We start from the raw sequence: 19,887 nt of genomic DNA on the forward strand, positions 1-19,887 counted from the left end.
CCTCTTGGGGTTCCTCTTGTTTGGGACTCTCTGTGCTTCCTGGACTTGTAAGTCTATTTCTTTCACTAGGGAGAGGAAGTTTTCTGTCATTATTTCTTCAAATAAGTTTTCAATATCTTGCTCTCTCTCTACTTTTTGGCATCTCCATAATGTGAATGTTGGTACGCTTGAAGTTGTCCCAGAGGCTCCTTACACTATCTTCATATTTTTGGATTCTTTTTTCTTTCTGTTCTTTTGTTGGGTGTTTTTTGCTTCCTCTTATTTCAAATTGTTGATTTGATTCTCAGAATCCTATACTCGACTGTTGACTCCCTGTATATTATTCTTTATTTCAGTCAGTGTATGCTTAATTTCTGACTGGTCCTTTTCTATTTTTTGGGAGGTTTCTAGAAGATTCTTAAGTAACTTTGTAACTGTGGTTTTGAACTCTATATCCAGTAGTTTGCTTTCTTCCATTTCTTTCATTTGATATGTTTCTTTGTCTCTGCATTTTGGCTGCTTCCCTGTGTTTGTTTCTATGTATTGGGTAGAGCTGCTATGTCTCCTTGAGTTGATAGAATGGCCTTGTGTAGTAAGTGTCCTATAGAGCCCAGTGGCTCAGCCTCCCCACACCTGAGCTGGGAGCTCTAGGTGCACCCCTTTGTGGGCTGTGAGCACAGTCTTGTTGTAGTTGAGACTTGATTGCTGTTGGTGTCCCTGGGAGGAATTGACCTCCAGGCCACTTGGCCATGAGGACCAGCTGCAACTACAATGGGAGAGCTGCTGTGCAGGAGACACACCTATGGAGCAGGACTTGCTTCCGTGGAGCTTTGGTGCTCACTGAGTCTGCCCCTTGAGTGTGTCACTTATGAATGTGTAGAGTTAAAATCTAGTATGGTCTGACACTGACCACTGGGTACACTGGCTCTTGGGTCTGCAGTGAGGTGCAAAATCAATCACTGCCTGGCGCCACCCAGCAGGAGCTACAGAGAAATCTTCAGATTCCTCCTCTTTGTGTCAGGTTTGGAAGTGCCCAGATGAGGCCCAGCTATGAAGCAAGGCAGGCTGATGCTGGTACCAGGTCTTGGGCCTTTTATTGATAGTTTTGGGACTCCCTGACCCAGCTGCAGCTTGTTTGAGAGATTTTTAGCTTGAATAAGGACAGGCCATTTATATGCAAAAGCTGCTGCACACAACTTGGGTGGGGTTATAAATTGTATGAGGCAGGGTCTTAGGGAATCACCAGGGCAGAGCAAACCAAAATGGCTGCCAGTCAGCCCTGTGACTGGGGAGGTCCCAGCATATGAACAATGATCCCTGTGGGCACCTCCGTCTGGGAGAAAGCCACCCCTGAGTTCCTGCACTGATGCCAGACAATCCAGTTCTTCCTTTTATGTGTCTGTGTTCCCCAGAGCCTCACCCTGGGGCTGGAGCTCAGAGGAAGCAGGACCTTGTAAGTTCAGTTCATGGTGCTGGCCTTTTAAGAGAAACAGCTGGGTCTCCAGCAGCCCCTGCATCACTGAACCCCAATCCACACTGGTTTTTACAGCCCATAATTCTATAGTTCTTACTGCCCATAGGGACTTCTTTTCCCGGCTCTGGGACCCTGGGAAAAGGGTGTGGAGCTGGGACCCCTTGCTCCTCCCAGCGGCCTCTGCAGAGATGATCTCCCTCCTGTTTAAAAAAGTGGCACACGTGGGTGCTGGACCAGTCTGTTCTGCGCCTCCGTGCCTCCTATCAGTCTTAGTGTGCTTTCTTCTTTACTTCTCTAGTTGTGGGACTTCCATTCAGCCAGCATTCCAGCGGTTCTGGATGATAGTTGTTCTATATTTTAGTTGTAATTTTGATGTGGTTGTGGGAGGCAGTGAGTATAGTTGTTTACCTATGCTGCCATCTTCAAATCTCTCCCTTGTTGAATTTTTTAGTTGTATTTTTTAGCTACATGAAAGGAATGAAGCAATAATGAGGTTTAAAATCCATTTATTGTTGTTCACTGTGAGGAATGGCAGAGGATTAGGCTACACCTAGAATAGCATTGCCCAGCAGAACTCCGTGGTGAGATTCGGGCCTGATTTTCTAGTCTCAGCCCTAGAATGTTGCTGGGCCTGCCCCTGGTTAATTTCCTGAGGCTGGGAGGCTGAGGAAGGGTGGTGGATGCTCTGAGGGTGCAGTGTTAAAGCTTTGCTGCCCCTGCCAGAGCCAGTGTGTTCTTAGCTTAGATGTGAAGCCAGGTCCCCTGGAGTTTTTGGTCTCTGGGGAAGCATTGGAGTTGCCAGGTATGGGAATTGAACCAGACTACTCGGTATTTTAGTTTTCTGTCTAGTATGAAAGAAAGAAAAGAACGAGATGCAAAAGTCCATTAAAAATCATTTAAGTGATTTTGGAAGATGGTAATAATAACATAGCAAACTCAGAAACCCATTAACAATATTTATAATAAAATTAGGTGACAAATTATCTCTATCAATCCCAAAACACAAGTGGCTGGGGATACACCATCACTAAGACCTGCAGAGTATCAACATCTGTGCAGGAGAAAGCAGAAGTAAGCATTGGGGCATTTGGCAGGCTTGAGAAGAGGAGAACCCCAAAATTTTCAATAGGAATCCACTGGAAAGTTTGGCAGGTTAATGTGAGGACAGCAACTGAAATTGAGAAGGATTTTGTGCCCTCAAATAATGGATGGGTGGAAGAGATCTGTGGACTGGCCCCTATAATCTCTTGAAACCAACCCAGCAAGGCTCACTTCCAGGGCTTATTTCTCACTGCCAAAGAGAAATTTAGTATGGGAGCAGAGTCAAAATAATCAGGATAGGGGAAGTTATGGTTAAGGGAAAAGAAATAAAATAAATAAATAAAGGTGTGTGTGTGTGTGTGTGTGTGTGTGTGTGTGTATGTATGTGTGAAATCTCAAAAAGCAACTGCATTTTTTTTAACAAACATGAAAGCAACTAAAAGGAGAGCTATGTGAAATTAGAAGGCTACCCTGAACCATGTCTCCCTCTTAAAAGTTCAGGGAAACTAATTGTACATAAAAATAAGCATCAGGAAATGATTGCTGTCAAATCTTTCAGTTATTATAAGAAAATAAAGGAGTAAGGAGAGAGTTCTTATAGATAATGAAAGAATGCCAGAAAGACGTGCCACAAAGCAAATGAAAACTGTAATTCTCTATTTTCAAAGGAGCTAAGCGACCTTAAGATCATGCAGTAAGCCTTAAACAACATAAATCTGAAATAGAAAAAATTGGCGAATGAGGTGACAGAACTTAGGAAAGAAGTGAAAATTAAAAAATGATTTTGGAAATGAAATTGAACTAGAAGAAACACAAAAATAGATAAACCCAACAGAATACCTTAAGGCAGGAGAAATTTTAAGATAAAAATAAATGAAGAAAGAGATAATAAGACTGAGAAAAGGTGACAAACATTGATGATAGGCAAAGAAGATCCAACATAGAGATAATAGAAATCCCTGAAAGGGGAAAAATAAAAAGGCAACAGAACTGAACAGACACTTAAACTATAATGTCAGAAAATTTTCACAAAATAAAAAGGTAAGATTCAAAATTACTTATTGAAGGAGCACACAATGAAGCTGACAATGTTAACCCAGAATGGTCAATACCATAGACATGTTCTTGGTAAACTGCTGGATATTAAAGGAAAAGAAAATCCTTTGGGCATCTAGACAAAACACCAAATGGCTTAGAAGAAAAATAAGATTAGATTACCATCAGTCTTTTTGACAGAAGCACTTTTTTGCCAAAAGAAAATAAAATAACAAATAAATCAAGGAAAGAAAAAATATGAGCCAAAGATTTTATATCCAGCAAAACCTTCAAGTATAAAGGACACCGATAGCCCAGGCCAGTGTGGCTGAGTTGATTGGGCATTGTCCCATGCACCAGGAGGTTGCCGGTTCAATGCACGGTCAGGGCATATGCCCTGGTTGCTGGCTCAATCCTTGGTAAGGGGCGTGCAGGAAGCAGCCGATCAGTGTTGCACTCTCACATTGATGTTTCTCTCCCTCTCCCTTCTTCTCTCTCTAAAAAAATCAATACACTATTCTTAAAAAAAATAAAGGACACTGATAAACTATTATGAACATGAAAGGCCTCAGAGAATGTTATTCCTGTGAGCCCTTCTTGGGGAATATACTAGAGCAGTGGTCGGCAAACTCATTAGTCAACAGAGCCGCAGTTTGCCGACCACTGTACTAGAGAACAAGCCTCAAACAATGAAAATGATTAAAAAAAACATTGCTCTAAAGACTGGTGGAGAGCAGTAAATACTTACAGTAGTGTTAAGACTAAATGAGGATTAAGAGGGAGAGGGTATAGTATATAATGGCTGTATGCCCACATAATAGACATAGTGTGACCATTATAATAATATAGACTATAAAAATGGAGGAGAATGGAGAGAACACATACAAAATTTCATAACTCTTCTCAGTAATTATACTGATAGTGGTACCATAAGTGTTGTTTTTCCGAGACCATTGTGTGTATAATATAGGATAAAGTAAATGAATAATTATGGGATACTGTAATCCTATATATCCTGTGTCCTTGGGACCAGGATTTTTGATATGGAAGAAAAGAGATACAGAAGTAGTACAGAAGAAGTAAGTTAGGGGGAAAAAGTGTTCTGAATTTGAGTTTGAAATATCAGTATGAATTCTAGATTGTGGTATTGAAATATTATCACTGAAAGACTCCAGGGCTTCCTGGATAACTGGTTGATTCCAAGTCTAGGACAGGAAATGTTCAAGATAAGCCTATTATATCTTTCCAATACCAGTGAGGAAGCTATCAAGCACTACTAGGGTAATGTCAAAAGGACTCAGGAGCCAGCTAGGGGAAACTCCCACTGTCCAATGATGGGACAATTTGAGCTTCAATAGGATAATAATTGCAATTGATTGAAACCCATCAAGCAATAGATCATCTTTGGATGATTATAGGCAACCAATTTATTATCTTAGAAACTGAGAAATACAAGGATAAAAAGCAGTCTTTTAAAAAAATATATACTTTTTATTGATTTTAGAGAGGAAGGGAGAGGGAAAGAGAGAGAGAAACATCAGTGATGAGAGAGAATCATTGATTGGCTGCCTCCTGCACGCCCCAAAACTGGGGATCAGCCCACAACCCTGGCATATGCCCTGACTGGGAATCGAACTGTGACCTCCTGGTTCATAGGTCGATGCTCAACCACTGAGCCACTCAGGCCGGGCCCAATCTTTGTCCTGCCTTTTACTTTTGAATTGTACTGGGTAACCAAATAGTAGATGAGAGAAAATTTCTTTGTATTAAATTATTTCAGTTAATAAAGGGGGAGAAATGATAGAATTAGAATATCATCATTGTATGACCCCAATGTATTAATTGAACATCAACAGCCCCTAACATCACAAAAGGAGAGTAATTATGTGCCTCCTGATGAAACCACACAGCACCACTTCCAGCCATGGCATCCAACCTGTGTCTGATCAAGTCTCTAGTTCGTGCTGCCACTTGCAGGAAATTCCAAAGACAGAGGTATATGTTGGCCTGCACTGTGTGAGTGGGGAACTGTGTAGGTCAAATGGCCTGGATTCTTCAGCAGATATATTATATGGAACAAAGAGGTAGAGAGAATACATGTAGATTAAAAGGAACTTAAAAATATGCATCAGCCTGCCAGTGTTGCTCAGTGGTTGAACCTTGATCCAGAAACCAAGAGGTCACTGGTTTGATTCCAGGTCAGGGCACATGCCTGGGTTGTGGGCTCGATCCCCAGTAGGGACTGTGCAGGAGGCAGCTGATCAATGATGCTCCTCTCTCATCGATATGTCTATCTCTCTGTCCTTCTCCCTTCCTCTCTCTCTAAAAATCACTAAAAATATATAAAAAATGCATCAATGTTTTAAAAAGACACCATGATGCCTTGGTATATACATACTTGGGTGATAAAATTATAAAAAAACATCCTGCCGGTTCTCCCTGATAGAGTTAACTTGATATGTGGGAGACATCTCCAAGGCCCTCTGAGCTCTCAGCTCAAATCTGTTTTCACAAGGCCTTTCTGTTCCCTGGGATGGCAGAATTAATCCAATGTCAGGAGTGCTTGGCCAACAATCTCTGTGGGTCTGGCAGGAGAGATGCCAGATAGTGGTTACTTTCAACAGTAGGGCGGGACTTGTAATTGAGACAAGGCACATGGAGGAGCTCTGAGGTGACTTTTTAAAAAATTGTGTTGAACTATATGTAACATAAAATTTACCATCGTAACTATTTTAAGTGTATACGTCAGTATTGTTAAGTACATTCACAATATTGTGCAGCCAATCTCTAGAACTGTACTCATCTTGCAGAACTCTGTACCCATTAAAAAACTCTCCATGCCCTGCTACCCCCAACACCATTCTACTTTCTGTCTCCATGAATTTGATGACTCTGGGGACCTCATATAAGTGGAATCACATAATATTTGTCTTTTTGTGACTGGCTTATTTCACTTAGCATAATGTCCTTGAGGTTCATCCATCTTGTGGCAGGTGTCAGAATTTCCTTTCTTTCTAAGGCTGAATAAGATTCCATCGTGTGTATATATCGCATTTTTTTGTCCATTCATCGATTGATTGGGGTGGCTGTTTCTTGACCTGAGTGGTGATTACAGGCTGTTCATCTATGATAAGTCATAAAACCATACATTTGTGTAATATAGTTTTCTGTAAATGTGTGTTACTTTATAATAAAAAGGGTTACAATTATTTAAAAGGTCCTCATTTTTCACTGGGGACACTCTACAGGTAGGTCTCAGTCCTTTCACTCCCCAGTGGATGAAAGCATAGTAAAAAGCATTGCTGGGACTTGTCTTTATCATCAGTTGGTCATGGGCATCCTTCTAGGTCAACATGTATGGCCCCAATTCTCTATTTTTAATAGCTGCATGATATTCCGGAGTCTGGATATACCATGTTTTTTTCAACAAGTCCCTTTTGGTGGCCTTTTAGACTGTTTCCAGTTTTTGCTACTAAAAATAGTGGTGCAATAAACATCTATATTTATATCTGTATCTAAATGTAGATCTCTCTATAAAATTTCCTTATATACTAGTGCTTTTTTTTTTTTTCTGTAGGTTAGGGATTCTTGTGTCAACAGTATGCTTATTTCTCCTTTTAGGAGATAATATCTAAATGCAGTGAATGTTCCTGGATCAAGACAAAATTGCTATAACAAACAGTATTGAGATAATTAGCGAATTTTGAATGTGGACTGTATATTAGGTAATGTTGTACTAATGATAAATTCCCTGAATGTAACAAGTTAAACATGTAAGAGGGTCATCTTGTTCTTGGGAAACAACACACTGAAGGGTTTAGGGGTGAAAAGTCACAGTATTTGCATTTTACTCCCAAATGGTTCAGAAAAACATTCATGTGTAATTACATACATAGAGATGAAGCAAATGAGGCAAAATATTAATAATTAGTTAAGCTAGGTGAAAGGTTATAGAGTTCATATTATTCTGGAAACTCTTTTGTAAGTTTGACATTTTTAAAAAAGGTTAAAAACTTTATGAGTTACTGCCAGATTACTTTCCAGAAAGAACAAACAGAGTAGCTCATAGCCCCTCAGTCCTGATGGCACTGGTGGATGACAAATGGTATCTTCCTGTTTAATTTGCATTTCCTTGACTCCAGTTCTAACACTGCCAGATATGTGCTTCCTGTGGCTCTGGGAGTAGAAGCCGGAATGTGTCTTTGGAGCGGATTACTTTTTGTTCTGTGAGCCCTCCTACTTAGGCACTGAGAGAGCGATCTAAATGCAAATTTAAAGAGATCTTCTATAAACAGACCACTGATTGCCAATGGCTTTTCTAGGGTTCATTTATTTGGAGGTGGAGCGCCTTAAACTAGGGGTCTAGTTGGGAAGAGAGGAATCAGTCAGCCACTGTTGGAGGGGAGAAACACTACATTTAACATATGCAAAACCTTTTTTTCTTTTCTTTTTGGCTAGGTAGCTTTCATTTATCCACATAACATCTTTTTTTTAGGGCCACATTGTAAAGTGGCCATATAGGCCTCTCCATTCTGAAGGATTCATATCTACCGGAATGTTTTGAGATACGTGGAGATTGGCCACTTCCCTAAAAGGCTGGATTTTTAGGAGGAAGGAGGAGATGGGAGAAGGGGTTAGGATTAAAGACGGCATTGCCAAGTGACTAGCTTAATTGGACATCCTGTGTTGAGGTTTTATTCCCCAAAGTAAGGAGAAGCCATTAGGATGCCTGTTCAGGAGTGTTCTCATCCGTCCAGGATGAGAATGTCCTCACTACCTCGGGTTTGCTGCTTGGAACTGAGTCTCATTGTCTTGTGTTTCTGCGGGGGCTGTGCCACACCCCCAGGAGATGCCCTTTCTCTCCAGGAAGCCAGGGCCCCTCCCTAGGGAGGGCTGAGAGCTCCCACCCTTACCCACACCCTCCCTTTTTGGTAAAACTGCCTGCCTCGAGGTGCTCAAACTTCTGGGGAAGGGCTGCTCACCAGCAACTTTTTTCACAGGTGGTTGGCCTTGGAGTAAAATGACACAAAATATATAATTGGGCGATTTTACCTATGTATCGATATACTCTTGTTCTGGACACTGCATCTTTTTTGGTTGGAGTTGAGAGGATAGAAAAGGGAGAGATTCTCCTGAAAACCCTCAGATTGTTTTTTTGGGACCAGCCAGTCTATTCTGGTGACCTCTGTTGACCTGGTTTGTTTAGAATAAAACACTTGAACACATTTTCTGATTTACAGCCTAAGCAGGAATCAGAATATTCGAAACTTGGACCATCCAAAAAAATATATGAAACATAAAGTCACTCTTCTAATAAATCATATGGAAATTCAGTAGCAAACTCTAGAATTAATGGCAAGATGCAGAGGAAGTTTTCTCATTTTCACATTAGCAGACTTTTGGTTCTTTTTCTAAATGACATTGCAAACATCCTGCTGGTTCTCCCGGAGAGGGAGTTAACTAGTTGAACGGCAGGAGAGATTTCCAAGGCCCTCTGAGCTCTCAGCTCAAATCTGGTTTCACAAGGCCTTTCTGTTCCCTGGGATGGCAGAATTAATCCAATGTCAGGAGCATTGGGTCAACAATCTCCGTGGGTCTGGCAGGAGAGATGCCAGTCTGTTTGCACTGCCTAGGCCAGACACATAGGCCTATAGGCCCCAGGGCTTAGTAGTCACTGGACACCCAGATTATGAGTGCCAGATCCACACGTGCTGGGGTCCCATGCCTCCTTGCCCCTGGTGGTGGACCGAGAGGTGGAGGAGGGTGGATTCCCGAGTGCTTCATTCCCATCCACTGTGCCATCCACTGTTTCTGCCGTGCTTCCATCAGTGGCAGTGTTTCTGTGCACATGGAGGGCACTAGCCTTTTGGCGGACAAAGAGGCTCTTAATCAAAGCTACCTGCTTATTTTCCTCTCCTCAGAAATGTTCTCTCTGTGTGTATAATATACATATAGATTCTCTCTGTATATATACACACCCACACCCACATCCATATCCTCTCCCTCTCCCTCTCCCCCCGCCCCACATACATATATAGAGAGTACCTGTCAGGTGCCAGGCATTCTGCATCTTTGTCTTAAATTTTCACAAAGATCTGCAAGATAGGGATTATTGTTCCTGTTTTCTAGATGTAGCATCTGAGGCTGGGAGAACTGTCAGGTGTCAAACAGAATATTGCTGTTCAGCAGTGGTATCCAGACACATACCCAAGCCCCGCTGAGCCCTGAGCCCATGTTTATTCCACGGCATCACGTCCTCCCAGATGACCTGTGTTGGGTGGACAGGGTGTCCTCTTGCACTAGGAGGCATCCAAAGGCCGCCAGCTCTCCTCTCCCTGGGCTGTCATAGAGGCATCTGTTAGCTGACACCTGCAGCCCATGTGACACAGGGAGATAGGTAGGTCATGTGCAGTCAGCTCAGCTGTGCCTGGCCTGCAGCATGGTCAGCAGCGATGCCTCCCTTCCTGTTGCTCAGTGAGAACAGTCTTTTAACCAGACCTGTGTTTTCTTTGCTGACAACATTAGTGCTTCTCAAGCTAGTTGTGGTGAAGGACCAATTTTTTTCATTTCCAAGCTACAGAAGACTAATACTTAAAAAATATAATAAGAGCATCATGGCAAATTGCTATAAAAGTTTCCCAGTGCTTGCTCTTAAATTCTGTAGTTATCTCATATACTGTGGGCCGTGGAATAAACAGCTTGTGGTCCACACTGGCCTGTGGAGACATCTCGAGTGTCACTCTACCATATGATTTTGAGGAGGCTTAGACTTCAGAAGAAATTTCTGTAAGCCACAGTTTTTTAAAAATTTTAAATTTAGCCCTAACCGGTTTGGCTCAGTGGATAGAGCGTCGGCCTGCGGACTGAAGGGTCCCAGGTTTGATTCCGGTCAAGGGCATGTACCTTGGTTGCGGGCACATCCCCAGTGGGGAGTGTGCAGGAGGCAGCTGATCGATGTTTCTCTCTCATTGATGTTTCTAACTCACTATCCTTCTCCCTTCCTCTCTGTAAAAAATCAATAAAATGTATTTAAAAAAATTTAAATTTAGAGTAATAGTGTCTCTGTTTAGCATTCTAATTTTTAATATTGTCAACTTTTTATAATTACAAAAGCAATTCATGCTTGAAAAAAATAAACTGAAATTATACAAAAATATCCAAACCAAAAAATGTTTCCTTCTCTCTCAGTCCCAACCTCCAAACTACTATTACCAATGCTGAAGTTGACATTTGTCTCACATTCAAGAAAGAAGGGTGTGGATCAAGATTTATGACGAGGGAAGGGATGGGAAAGGCATTTTAAAAATTTGTCTGTTTTCTACTCTGTCTTGATTTTTATTCAAGGGGGAAATTATAACCTTTACGAGTGTTATTACTCGGTATAGGTTCAAAGGCATACGACAGTTACTTTATGTCTCCTAACACCCATTCTCTTTTGTTGCAGAGCCAGATCACATTAATGGACATCCCTGTGTTTAAAGCCATCCAGCCGGAGGTCTGTACCCTGTCCTTCCTACTGTTCCAACAGCCACGTTAGAGCGACTCAGTTTCTCCCTTTCTCTCTTGAAGTGTCTAAATGCATGTGAATGGTCTAAGCCCCGCTGAAGAGAGCGTCCGGAAACTTTGCATTCTCGATGGTGCTCATTCTTTGAGACAGGAGTTTGGGTTCTCCAGAGAATGTTACCATGTCTGGTCCACTCTGGCCGGGCTGCAGCATGGGTGCCCACGGCCTCCACGCCCGAGTCAGGTCTTGGCCCACTAATGACTTTTCCCAGGCACCTCCTATGGGAAAGGGTCGCCGTCAGGATAGGGCGTGGGGGATGTTTTTCTAGAGAGCTTTTGTTTTGTTGATCCCAAATTCTGGTGGTTGCCTTGTGTCTGATTTTGAAACCAGTTGCTACAGCAAAACACGGTTTACATTAAATTGTAATGTACATTTGTAGCAACAGCATAGTCAGTAAAGAGAAAAAAATTGACTTTAAAATGTTGATTTAAAAACTACTGGAAATGCTTAGTAGTTGACAGTGAGGCTTTATAGTTATTTTAGTCAGGGTTCTTTTTTTGTTAACAACTAATAGAAATGCATGTCAAAGTAGCTGTGATAGGCAGAAGAGGACTTTATTACAAGGATAGAAGGAGCATTTTACAGAATGGGCATGGAGTTCAGGCAGCCTGGAGAGCCAACCAGGACACAGACCACTCTGCTTCTTGCCTCAGCTTTTCCCTCTGCTTCTCTCTTCTGCCTTCACGCCTGTCCGCTGATGTGGTCCAACACGGCCTCCCCACAGGGCCCATGTTTACATGATCCCCCCTGAAGCCATCTTCCACACTGAGACCAGCAGCTCTCAGTCCAGCCCAGCTGAGTCACATGTCTAGTGTGGGTGCTGTGACCAAGGTCAGGAATACAGGGCCAAGTCCCAAGTCCTGCAAGCACAGCTGAGCTGAGGGGACCCAGCCTGGTGAGTGAGGTGCAGATTTCAGAGAGGAGGAGTATTGGTGGAGAGATATGTCAAAAGATGTCTGCGCAACCAAAAGGTGTCTTCTGTGAATTCCAGAACACTCTTACCGTGCCCTTCTTACAGTCTGGTAGCTGTAAAGACGGAGAAAAACAGCATTTTAATGCAAAGTCAGACCACAGATCCAGGCCTCCTGGGAGCTGGTGTCTAACCTATTATAGATTAGGAGGAAACTTGCATGTTATCTGCGATCAGCATTTATGTGAAGACCTGGCAATGATCTATATCATTTATGTGTGTGCGTGTGCGCACCCATTGTGTTCATTAGGTTTGGGGAGCTGAGCTATGTTTGTTTTTTTGAATTGGCTGACTTCCAGTCTTCTTCTTCTTTTTTTTTTTTTTCTAATATGGAGTTATCTATTTTTTCTAATTAAATATATGTAACTGAAACAACTCGCTACCTCTTGGAGCCTTTGGGGGAATAGTTGTTTAATGGTCACCTTAGTTCTCAGCTGGAGCTATTTCTGCTTAGCTTTGGTCTGGAGTGTCTTAGACATTTGGATCTTTATTTTCTGTCTTGAGCACTGAGCAGGGCAGCCCCGCCTGCTGTGAGCCCTGAACTCTGAGACTGCGTGTGCTGGAGGCTGGGGTCGCTGTTCTGGCTGGTTACAGCCAGAGGGAAGGGCCGGGAGTTCTTCAGAGGCACAACCAGGGGCAGACTTTTCCCCAGGGCACTGCAGTTTGTTTGTTTTGTTTTTAAATATATTTTTATTGATTTCAGAGAGGAAGGGAGAAGAAGAGAGAGAGAGAAACATCATTGATGAGAGAGAATCATTGATTGGCTGCCTCCTGCACGCCCTCCCCTGGGGATCGAGCCTGCAACCCAGGCATGTGCCCTTGACTGGAATCGAACCCAGGACCCTTCAGTCCGCAGGCCGACGCTCTATCCACTGAGCCAAACTGGCTAGGGCTGCAGTTTGGAAAGTACCTCATCCAGGGCATATCTGATTTCAAGTTATGACAAGACATTAAGGTGGAGATGTTTTGCTTTCAAGATTTAGCTTGTAGCAGTGGTTTTCAATTGTGGCTGCACATCAGAGTCATCTGGGCAGCCTCTGAAACATGGTGCCCAGACTCACCTAGACCAGTGGTCGGCAAACTCATTAGTCAACAGAGCCAAATATCAACAGTACAAAGGTTAAAATTTCTTTTGAGAGCCAAATTTTTTAAACTTAAACTTCTTAAGGAGCCAAATTTTTTAAACTTAAACTTCTTAAGGAGCCAAATTTTTTAAACTTAAACTTATTCTAACGCCACTTCTTCAAAATAGACTCGCCCAGGCCGTGGTATTTTGTGGAAGAGCCACACTCCAGGGGCCAAAGAGCCGCATGTGGCTCGCGAGCCGCAGTTTGCCGACCATGGGCCTAGACCACTGAACCTGAATCTCTGGGTCAGGCTCCAGAACCCAGTCGGCCCTGTTTTGCACAAGGTTCTGGTACAGAGTGGGGATTAAGAACAAATTGCTTTGGGGTATCTGGAGAAACCCCAAACTTGAATGTTTTGGATCTATGAGATGTAAGCTAAAAATGGAAGGGTTTGCTGCTCATTGTCATTGTCAACAATTAAAAGCAAGGCCCTGGGAGCTGCCCAGCTCTTTTACTGTTTTAATTTTTGTTAGCAGACTGAAAACTGGGATTTTTCCCCTTGAAGGTGGCTGCCACATTGTGGCTGGACCACCTTAGAGTTGGAAGGACATGAATAGGGGACAATGTTAAGTTTGATGTAGGCAAGACTTTCTAGGAAGCAAAGGCCAGCATCTGAGAGCAAGATGGGCACTGTGAGTGACCTGGACTCCCCGAGTGTCAGGAACCTTGGACTGGTGCCTCCACCCTGGCCACGCATGAGAATCCGTTGGGGAGCTCTGTAAAAATGCAGATGGCAGGCCCCATCCTTGGAGATTCTGATTCCATAGGGTTGGAGTGGGTGAGGAATCTGAATTTCAATCAGTGACAGTCACTATGCTTTTTGATGCATAAGATGTCCTGTCTTTAACCAATGGGAGCCCTTTCATGTCACCTCCTATGTCAACATGATCCCTTCATTTTTGTTAACTTCCTTGCTCTGTGGCACCAGGAGATATCCCAGTGTGATATTGTACACTTCCCACTGAAGACCTAGATTCAGGCATTCCTCAGGGTGCTGGTTTCTTTAGTGGAGAGTAATATTAGAAACCACAGTCTGGGTGAGAGGATATTCATTGCTCCTGGGTTGCTGTTGCTTTTAAGTCTTTTCGGTGGACAGGGCTAGGAAATACTTATTTCTTGAAAGGAAAGATCATGAGATTGTAATTAGGGCAGGTGGTGTTACTTTTCCACAGTTCTTCCCTCCTCATCCTTGTCATAACTCCTCTGTGGGTGTGTACAGTGTATGTCCCTATTGTATAGAGTTTGGGCTTGGCCCTGTGACTTAGGCACAAGTAATGCAAGGGGTGAGCTGAAGTGGTCAGAGGCATGGCATGCTTCCACCAGTCCTCTTGGACCTTCTACTCTCCGTGGTGTACTGTCAGCTATTGCTCATTTAGCCGAATCCCAAACCCAAAGCCTGCATTCCAGCCCAGCCTGGCACAGCCCAGGGGAACCCAGCAGAAATCAGTTGAGTTGCAGTCATTCTACAGACGTTTGAGCATGAAATAAGTAGTGTTGCTGTAAGCCTCTGAGATTTGAGGGCTCTGTGTTTATACCACATTATCTTGTAGAAACATGACCAGTACAATGTTGATCTTTCCACTTCCAATCTAACCTTACAGAGTTGTAAACTTCCTTCCCTTGATTTTTAAAATATATTTTTATTGATTTCAGAGAGAGGTCAGGAGGGGGAGAGATAAATTGATACATTAGTGTTGAGAGAGAATCATTGATTGGTTGCCTCTTGCACACCCCACACCGGGGATGGAGCCCATAACACAGACATGTGCCCTGACTGGGAATTGAACCGTGACCTTCTGGTTCATAGGTCGATGCTCAGTCACTGAGCCATGCCTGCCGGGCACTTCCCTTGATTTTTATATGGTGTCTTTTACACTGACAATTTTGGTTCCTAACAACATTAAATAATTACATTTTTGTATCATATATAAAAATAGTTTTAAAATAACTATCAATGTTAGTATTAACCAGCAGACTACTGTTAAAGCTTAACACTTCTTTGCAATTCCATTTGTCTTTAGTTCCTCTTCTTACCTTCTCTCCTCCAAGCCTACCACTGACACATCCAGGCGGGCCTCCCTCTTCACTTCCCCCAGAGGCCTTTGGAAGCACCAGGGCAGAAAGGAGGGCTATGCCCCCTTGGTTCTGGAGATCTGCCGCCTGAGACCCTGTTGTAATCCCGGCGCCTGGAACAGGGCTGATAGCAAATATTTGTTGAATGAGTGGAGAGTGGCTGAAGGACTGGATGAGAGAAGTGCTGCAGCAGAACACTCTCTGAGGCCCATTGCCAAGGGGTGCGTCCCAATTAAGGGAGCATTCTTACCAGGGTGCCTGTTTTGTGGTGTTGCCACTTTCCCCAAAGCCAGGGTTTCTCCTGGTGAGCTCAGCCTTTGAAGATTCAAATTTCCAAATACTGTTGAGAACTGAGTAGAACTGTGGCTTCTGCTCCTTTCTGCAGGGGGGACCGCAGAGCATCATCCCAGGCTTAGAGGAAGCCAGGCAGACGGTGAGTTCAGGATTGGCAGGGAGCAGGGAAAATGGAAGTTAGCAAATGTGGAGCCACAACTGCCCTGTTCCCTGGTGACTCTAACAAGTGAAAATTTTATCAAAGATTGGCGCACTAACGCAGATACAACTTGCAGTATAATAGCTCACAGCTGTGTTTAACTTATAAGCCGCGGCCTGGAACCCTATCACCGCGGTAGTGGATTGGGTTGCAGGGGCTGGGCGGGTTCCTGGCGAGCGGGGGCCAGGGCGAGGGCTCATTGTAAAGGACGGCTTTCCAAGGGGTCTGGGTGGCAGCAGCCTTGCGAGAAGGTACATTTTCACGGTGGCATTTTGTTCCCACCAGCATTCTCTACCAAATAAACCTGTCATCATGCCCAACTCCCAGAATACGGAACTGAAGGTCCAACAGTTTCTCAGAAGCCAGTTTAAATGTCAGAACTGGTTTTGTCATTAGTTTCCATGTGGAGCAGCATCAAGGGGGAACTGCTGTTCTTAGAATGTGCTGAAAAGGAGCATGGTGTGTGCGCTGCTCAGCCCAGGGTCCTGGCCAAGCCGCGTTGCGGGCCCACTCACACTGCGCAGTGTGCTTAAGAGAAGGACGCGATCTGACAAAGCTGGGTTTGCTCCCGGCCTCACCCTTTCCAGCTCAGACTCTGCTCGTTCTCTTTATGCTTCGATTTCCTCATGTATAAGATGGGGAAAACCATAGTTTTTACCTCACAGTGGGCATGTAAGAGCTGAGGTCAGTGCCTACATGCAGTGTACCCAGGAACCTGTGGCTGTCAGTCCTCAGCAGCACAAGTTCGCATGGGCTCTGTGTATTAGGAGACAAGGTCGTGCTCAGCAGAACCTTCAGGGGTGCCTATGTGGGAGCTGTGGCCCAGAACAGGTGATGCTTTCAGCAGCATAGAGGTTAAGAGCATTGAACTTGGAACCCTTCAGAACTGAGTTCACACGCTGGCTGGGCCCCTGGATGGCAGGGAGGCTGGGGTCCAATGAAGATGTGCATCATGGTGCACGGAGGGCCTGTGGACATTGAAGGGAGCCTTGCTCCGCCTTGGAGTCGGGACATCGGCATGGAGCCTTGAAGGCTGCAAGCGATCTTATCTTGTGGGTGATTTGGAGAACGGGATGCGAGCTGAAAAGGGCATTTCAGGCAGAATGAATAACTCTTTGAAAAAGCCAATAATCTATTGAGCAAAACTAAACATGACTTTTGGTGCTGGTGTCTAGGAAGAAGAAAAGCTGAGCCTGCCATTCTCTTGGTTCTCTGTTCCTGAAGGGCATCGCTGCCTGGGGTGTTGGCATGCCCAGGGCTTGCCCGAAGTCAGTGTGTCATTTCTTCCAGCTGGCACTGGCACTGGGGCATGCAGAGGCCCGGGGATGGGTATCTAGCGGGTCTGAGTGTGATACAAACGAGCTGCAGTGGGTACCAAAGTCAGTGAGGTGGGAAGCTGCTCTGTGGGCCCGTGCTTTTTCCAATCTTCTCACTGCCCCCGCCGGCACTGCTCCATCCCCACCGCCAGGTTTCCCTTCACGCTCTCCTTCACTCATCTCATTCTCTGATGTACTACCTGCTGGAGAGACACAGACACACAGAAAGGGACATTGGCACAATCCAACCAGAGTGAGGGGCAGAATGGATACAAACAGGAGACAAGAAGTATTGGGGGCCTGCAAGGGCATCAAGGAGAGTGTGGGGAGTAGGAATGGGCAGGAAGCAGAGCTTTACTTTGTTAGCCTTGGGGATTCACTGAGGAACTTCAAAAGGGGAGTGACATGACAGATTGGTATTTTAGGAAATTCATTCTAACCACCTGAATGAGGCAGAACCAACTGGAAACAGGGAGACTGGTCAGCAAGCTTTGCAGTAGTCTGTGTGAGGCAAGGGTTGTAGTAACAGAGAGAGGGGAGGGCCTGGTGCTAAACTGGTTATGAGGCTGCTGTGGAGCCGAGACCAGGGGAGACAGGAGTGAAAGCAGTGGACTGTGCATTCGGGGAGCAGGAAGAAGAGCAGAGGTCAAGAAGAAGGTAGAGAAAGTGGCCCAGGGACAGGAGAGGCCCAGGGAAGTAGCCTGGAAGTTAAGCAGGTGGTCAGCAGTGTTTTACCTGGGGGAGGGAGAGGGCTGATGGCCTGAAAGATGCAAAAAGGGCTGAGGAACCGGAAGTCAAGCAGTGGGCAAAGCAAAGATTTGATTAGGATTAGGGGACAGAGAGGGAGGCGGGGAGGTCATGGGGTGGGGCAGGAGTTCCAAGGTCAGGGTCTTGGGGGCAGAGTATTGGTGACTGCTCGAAGGGGTGATGGCTGTGCCGTGTTGGTGGATGATGGTCTTTCTGGGAGGAGGTTGAGGTGCTGGGAGCCGTCCCTGGAGATGACAGCAGATGGGAGAAGAGAAGACGATGACCCAGAGCTAAAGGCATAAGGACATCCTAGGGTTGAGAGCTGACAGCAATGTGGAGGGAGATGGAGGTGCCAGGAAATAGTTTGCGCTTCCCCAGAGGAAAACTATGGGCCTGGACTGGGAGCCTCATGAGATGAGGGACCAGAGTGTCACCACTATCTGCCGCCTGAGTTAAGGTACAGGCCGGGTGCTCCGTGTTAGTGGAAGGCAGTCAAGAGGTGGTCTGGGGTGTGCTATCCTCGCCCTCCTCCTTACTGTGGCCCTGAGAACCTGGTATTAAAGGAAAAGGCAGAACCTAAATGCTTTGAGACATTATCCAGATAGAACTCATGTCGCTGTGGGGCACTCAGAGCTTGAGACCCCAGAGCGTGACCCGCATCTGCTGGTTGGCCCAAGGGCTGGCCTGCAGGATGAAAACTCCTGGGGAAGTACACAGTTTCCCCTGGGCCGCATAACACATTAGTTCAGGAAAACACTGCCTCTGGGTTCAGGAACCTGACCCTCTGGCCTTTTGTCTGGATGCTGTTTGCCTCTCTGAAGAAGCGGGCATTCCAGAAGGCCGAGGTCAGTGTTGGACTCTGGACAAACCCTGTGTGTCTTTGCTGCTCCCTGGAATCTCAGCGCTGGGCCTGGGAGAAGGGAAGAGCTTTGCCAGCAGGGAGATCGATTTCGCTGACATCATTAAAACCCTCTCTCAGGTCACATGTGGGCAGTTTTCTCAGTCCATTTCCTTGCACTGCCCCAGCCTGGCCTAAGTTATTGCCACCTCTTCAATTACATCTCCCCAGAGTCAGTCCCGCCCCCAACCTCCTCTCCCATGCAGAGACATCTTTCTAGAGTCAGAGTCTTACCGCTTCCGGGTCCCGCCCAGCACCCTCTGAGGCGCCCCACTGTTTCGAGGATGCAAACCTATTGGCCAGGCCCTGCAGGGTGGCCGGCAACAGCCCTCCTGGCCTCCAGGGCCACAGCACACATCACATTCCCACTCTCTGCAGCCTTCCCGCTTCCCTCCCATCTCAGTACCTTCCCACCTGCTGTGCCCTCGCCTGGAATGCTCTTCTCACCTCTCACAGAGACTCCTGGACTCCTTGCCCCTCAAGAGAAGAAATTAGCAGCTTAGCTCCAGGGTAGCACAGGTTCCCTGCCGTTTGCTCCCACCTCACCACCCATGACTTCTTATGAGTAGCTTTTCACCATTGTGCTGAAATGTCATGACACTGGAAAGTTTGAATAATTCTTGTGTCAAGTCTGTCTCGCCACTAGATTATAAACTTCATCTACACGAGGATCATGGCAGTACCGTTCACCCCATAGCCTGTGACCCAGTGCAGTGCCTGATATTTGTTCAGTACATTTAGGATGTAGTAGTAGGAGGAATAGTAACAATAATAATAATGAATTCTCTTGACTTCTATGCTGTACTGCCTCCCTCCATTAAAAAACACACACACCTGGCCAAAACCGGTTTGGCTCAGTGGATAGAGCGTCAGCCTGCGGACTGAAAGGTCCCAGGTTCGATTCCGGTCAAGGGCATGTGACTTGGTTGCGGGCACATCCCCAGTAGGAGGTGTGCAAGAGGCAACTGATCAATGTTTCTCTCTCATCGATGTTTCTGACTATCTATCCCTCTTCCTTCCTCTCTGTAAAAAAATCAATAAAATATATTAAAAAAACAAACAAACAAAAAAAAAACACACACACCTGAATTAGGTGGTAGGGGCATGGCCCAGCTGTCCTCCAGTTGGGCCTGGCATGGGTGGGGTGTCCTGGCCTAATGCTCGTCATTA

At 45.1% G+C, this 19,887-nt stretch overlaps 1 protein-coding gene across 16 annotated transcripts in view; it reads left to right on the forward strand.

Annotated features, from left to right (window-relative positions):
• The window catches only part of RALGPS1 (Ral GEF with PH domain and SH3 binding motif 1), a 263,998-nt gene that overhangs the window by 70,524 nt on the left and 173,587 nt on the right, over nucleotides 1-19,887 (forward strand). For all 16 annotated transcript variants that reach the window (XR_013960614.1, XM_080668512.1, XM_080668509.1 and 13 more), the window contains one exon: nucleotides 10,974-11,024. Coding sequence is in view for 15 of the 16 variants with exons in the window: in XM_080668512.1 (XP_080524638.1) it covers nucleotides 10,974-11,024 (51 nt within the window). In the remaining variant the exon portion in view is untranslated. The remainder of the gene's footprint in view (nucleotides 1-10,973; nucleotides 11,025-19,887) is intronic.

Source organism: Plecotus auritus (genome assembly GCF_963455305.1).
Source record: "Plecotus auritus genome assembly, chromosome: 5".
Classification (NCBI taxonomy): domain Eukaryota; kingdom Metazoa; phylum Chordata; class Mammalia; order Chiroptera; family Vespertilionidae; genus Plecotus; species Plecotus auritus.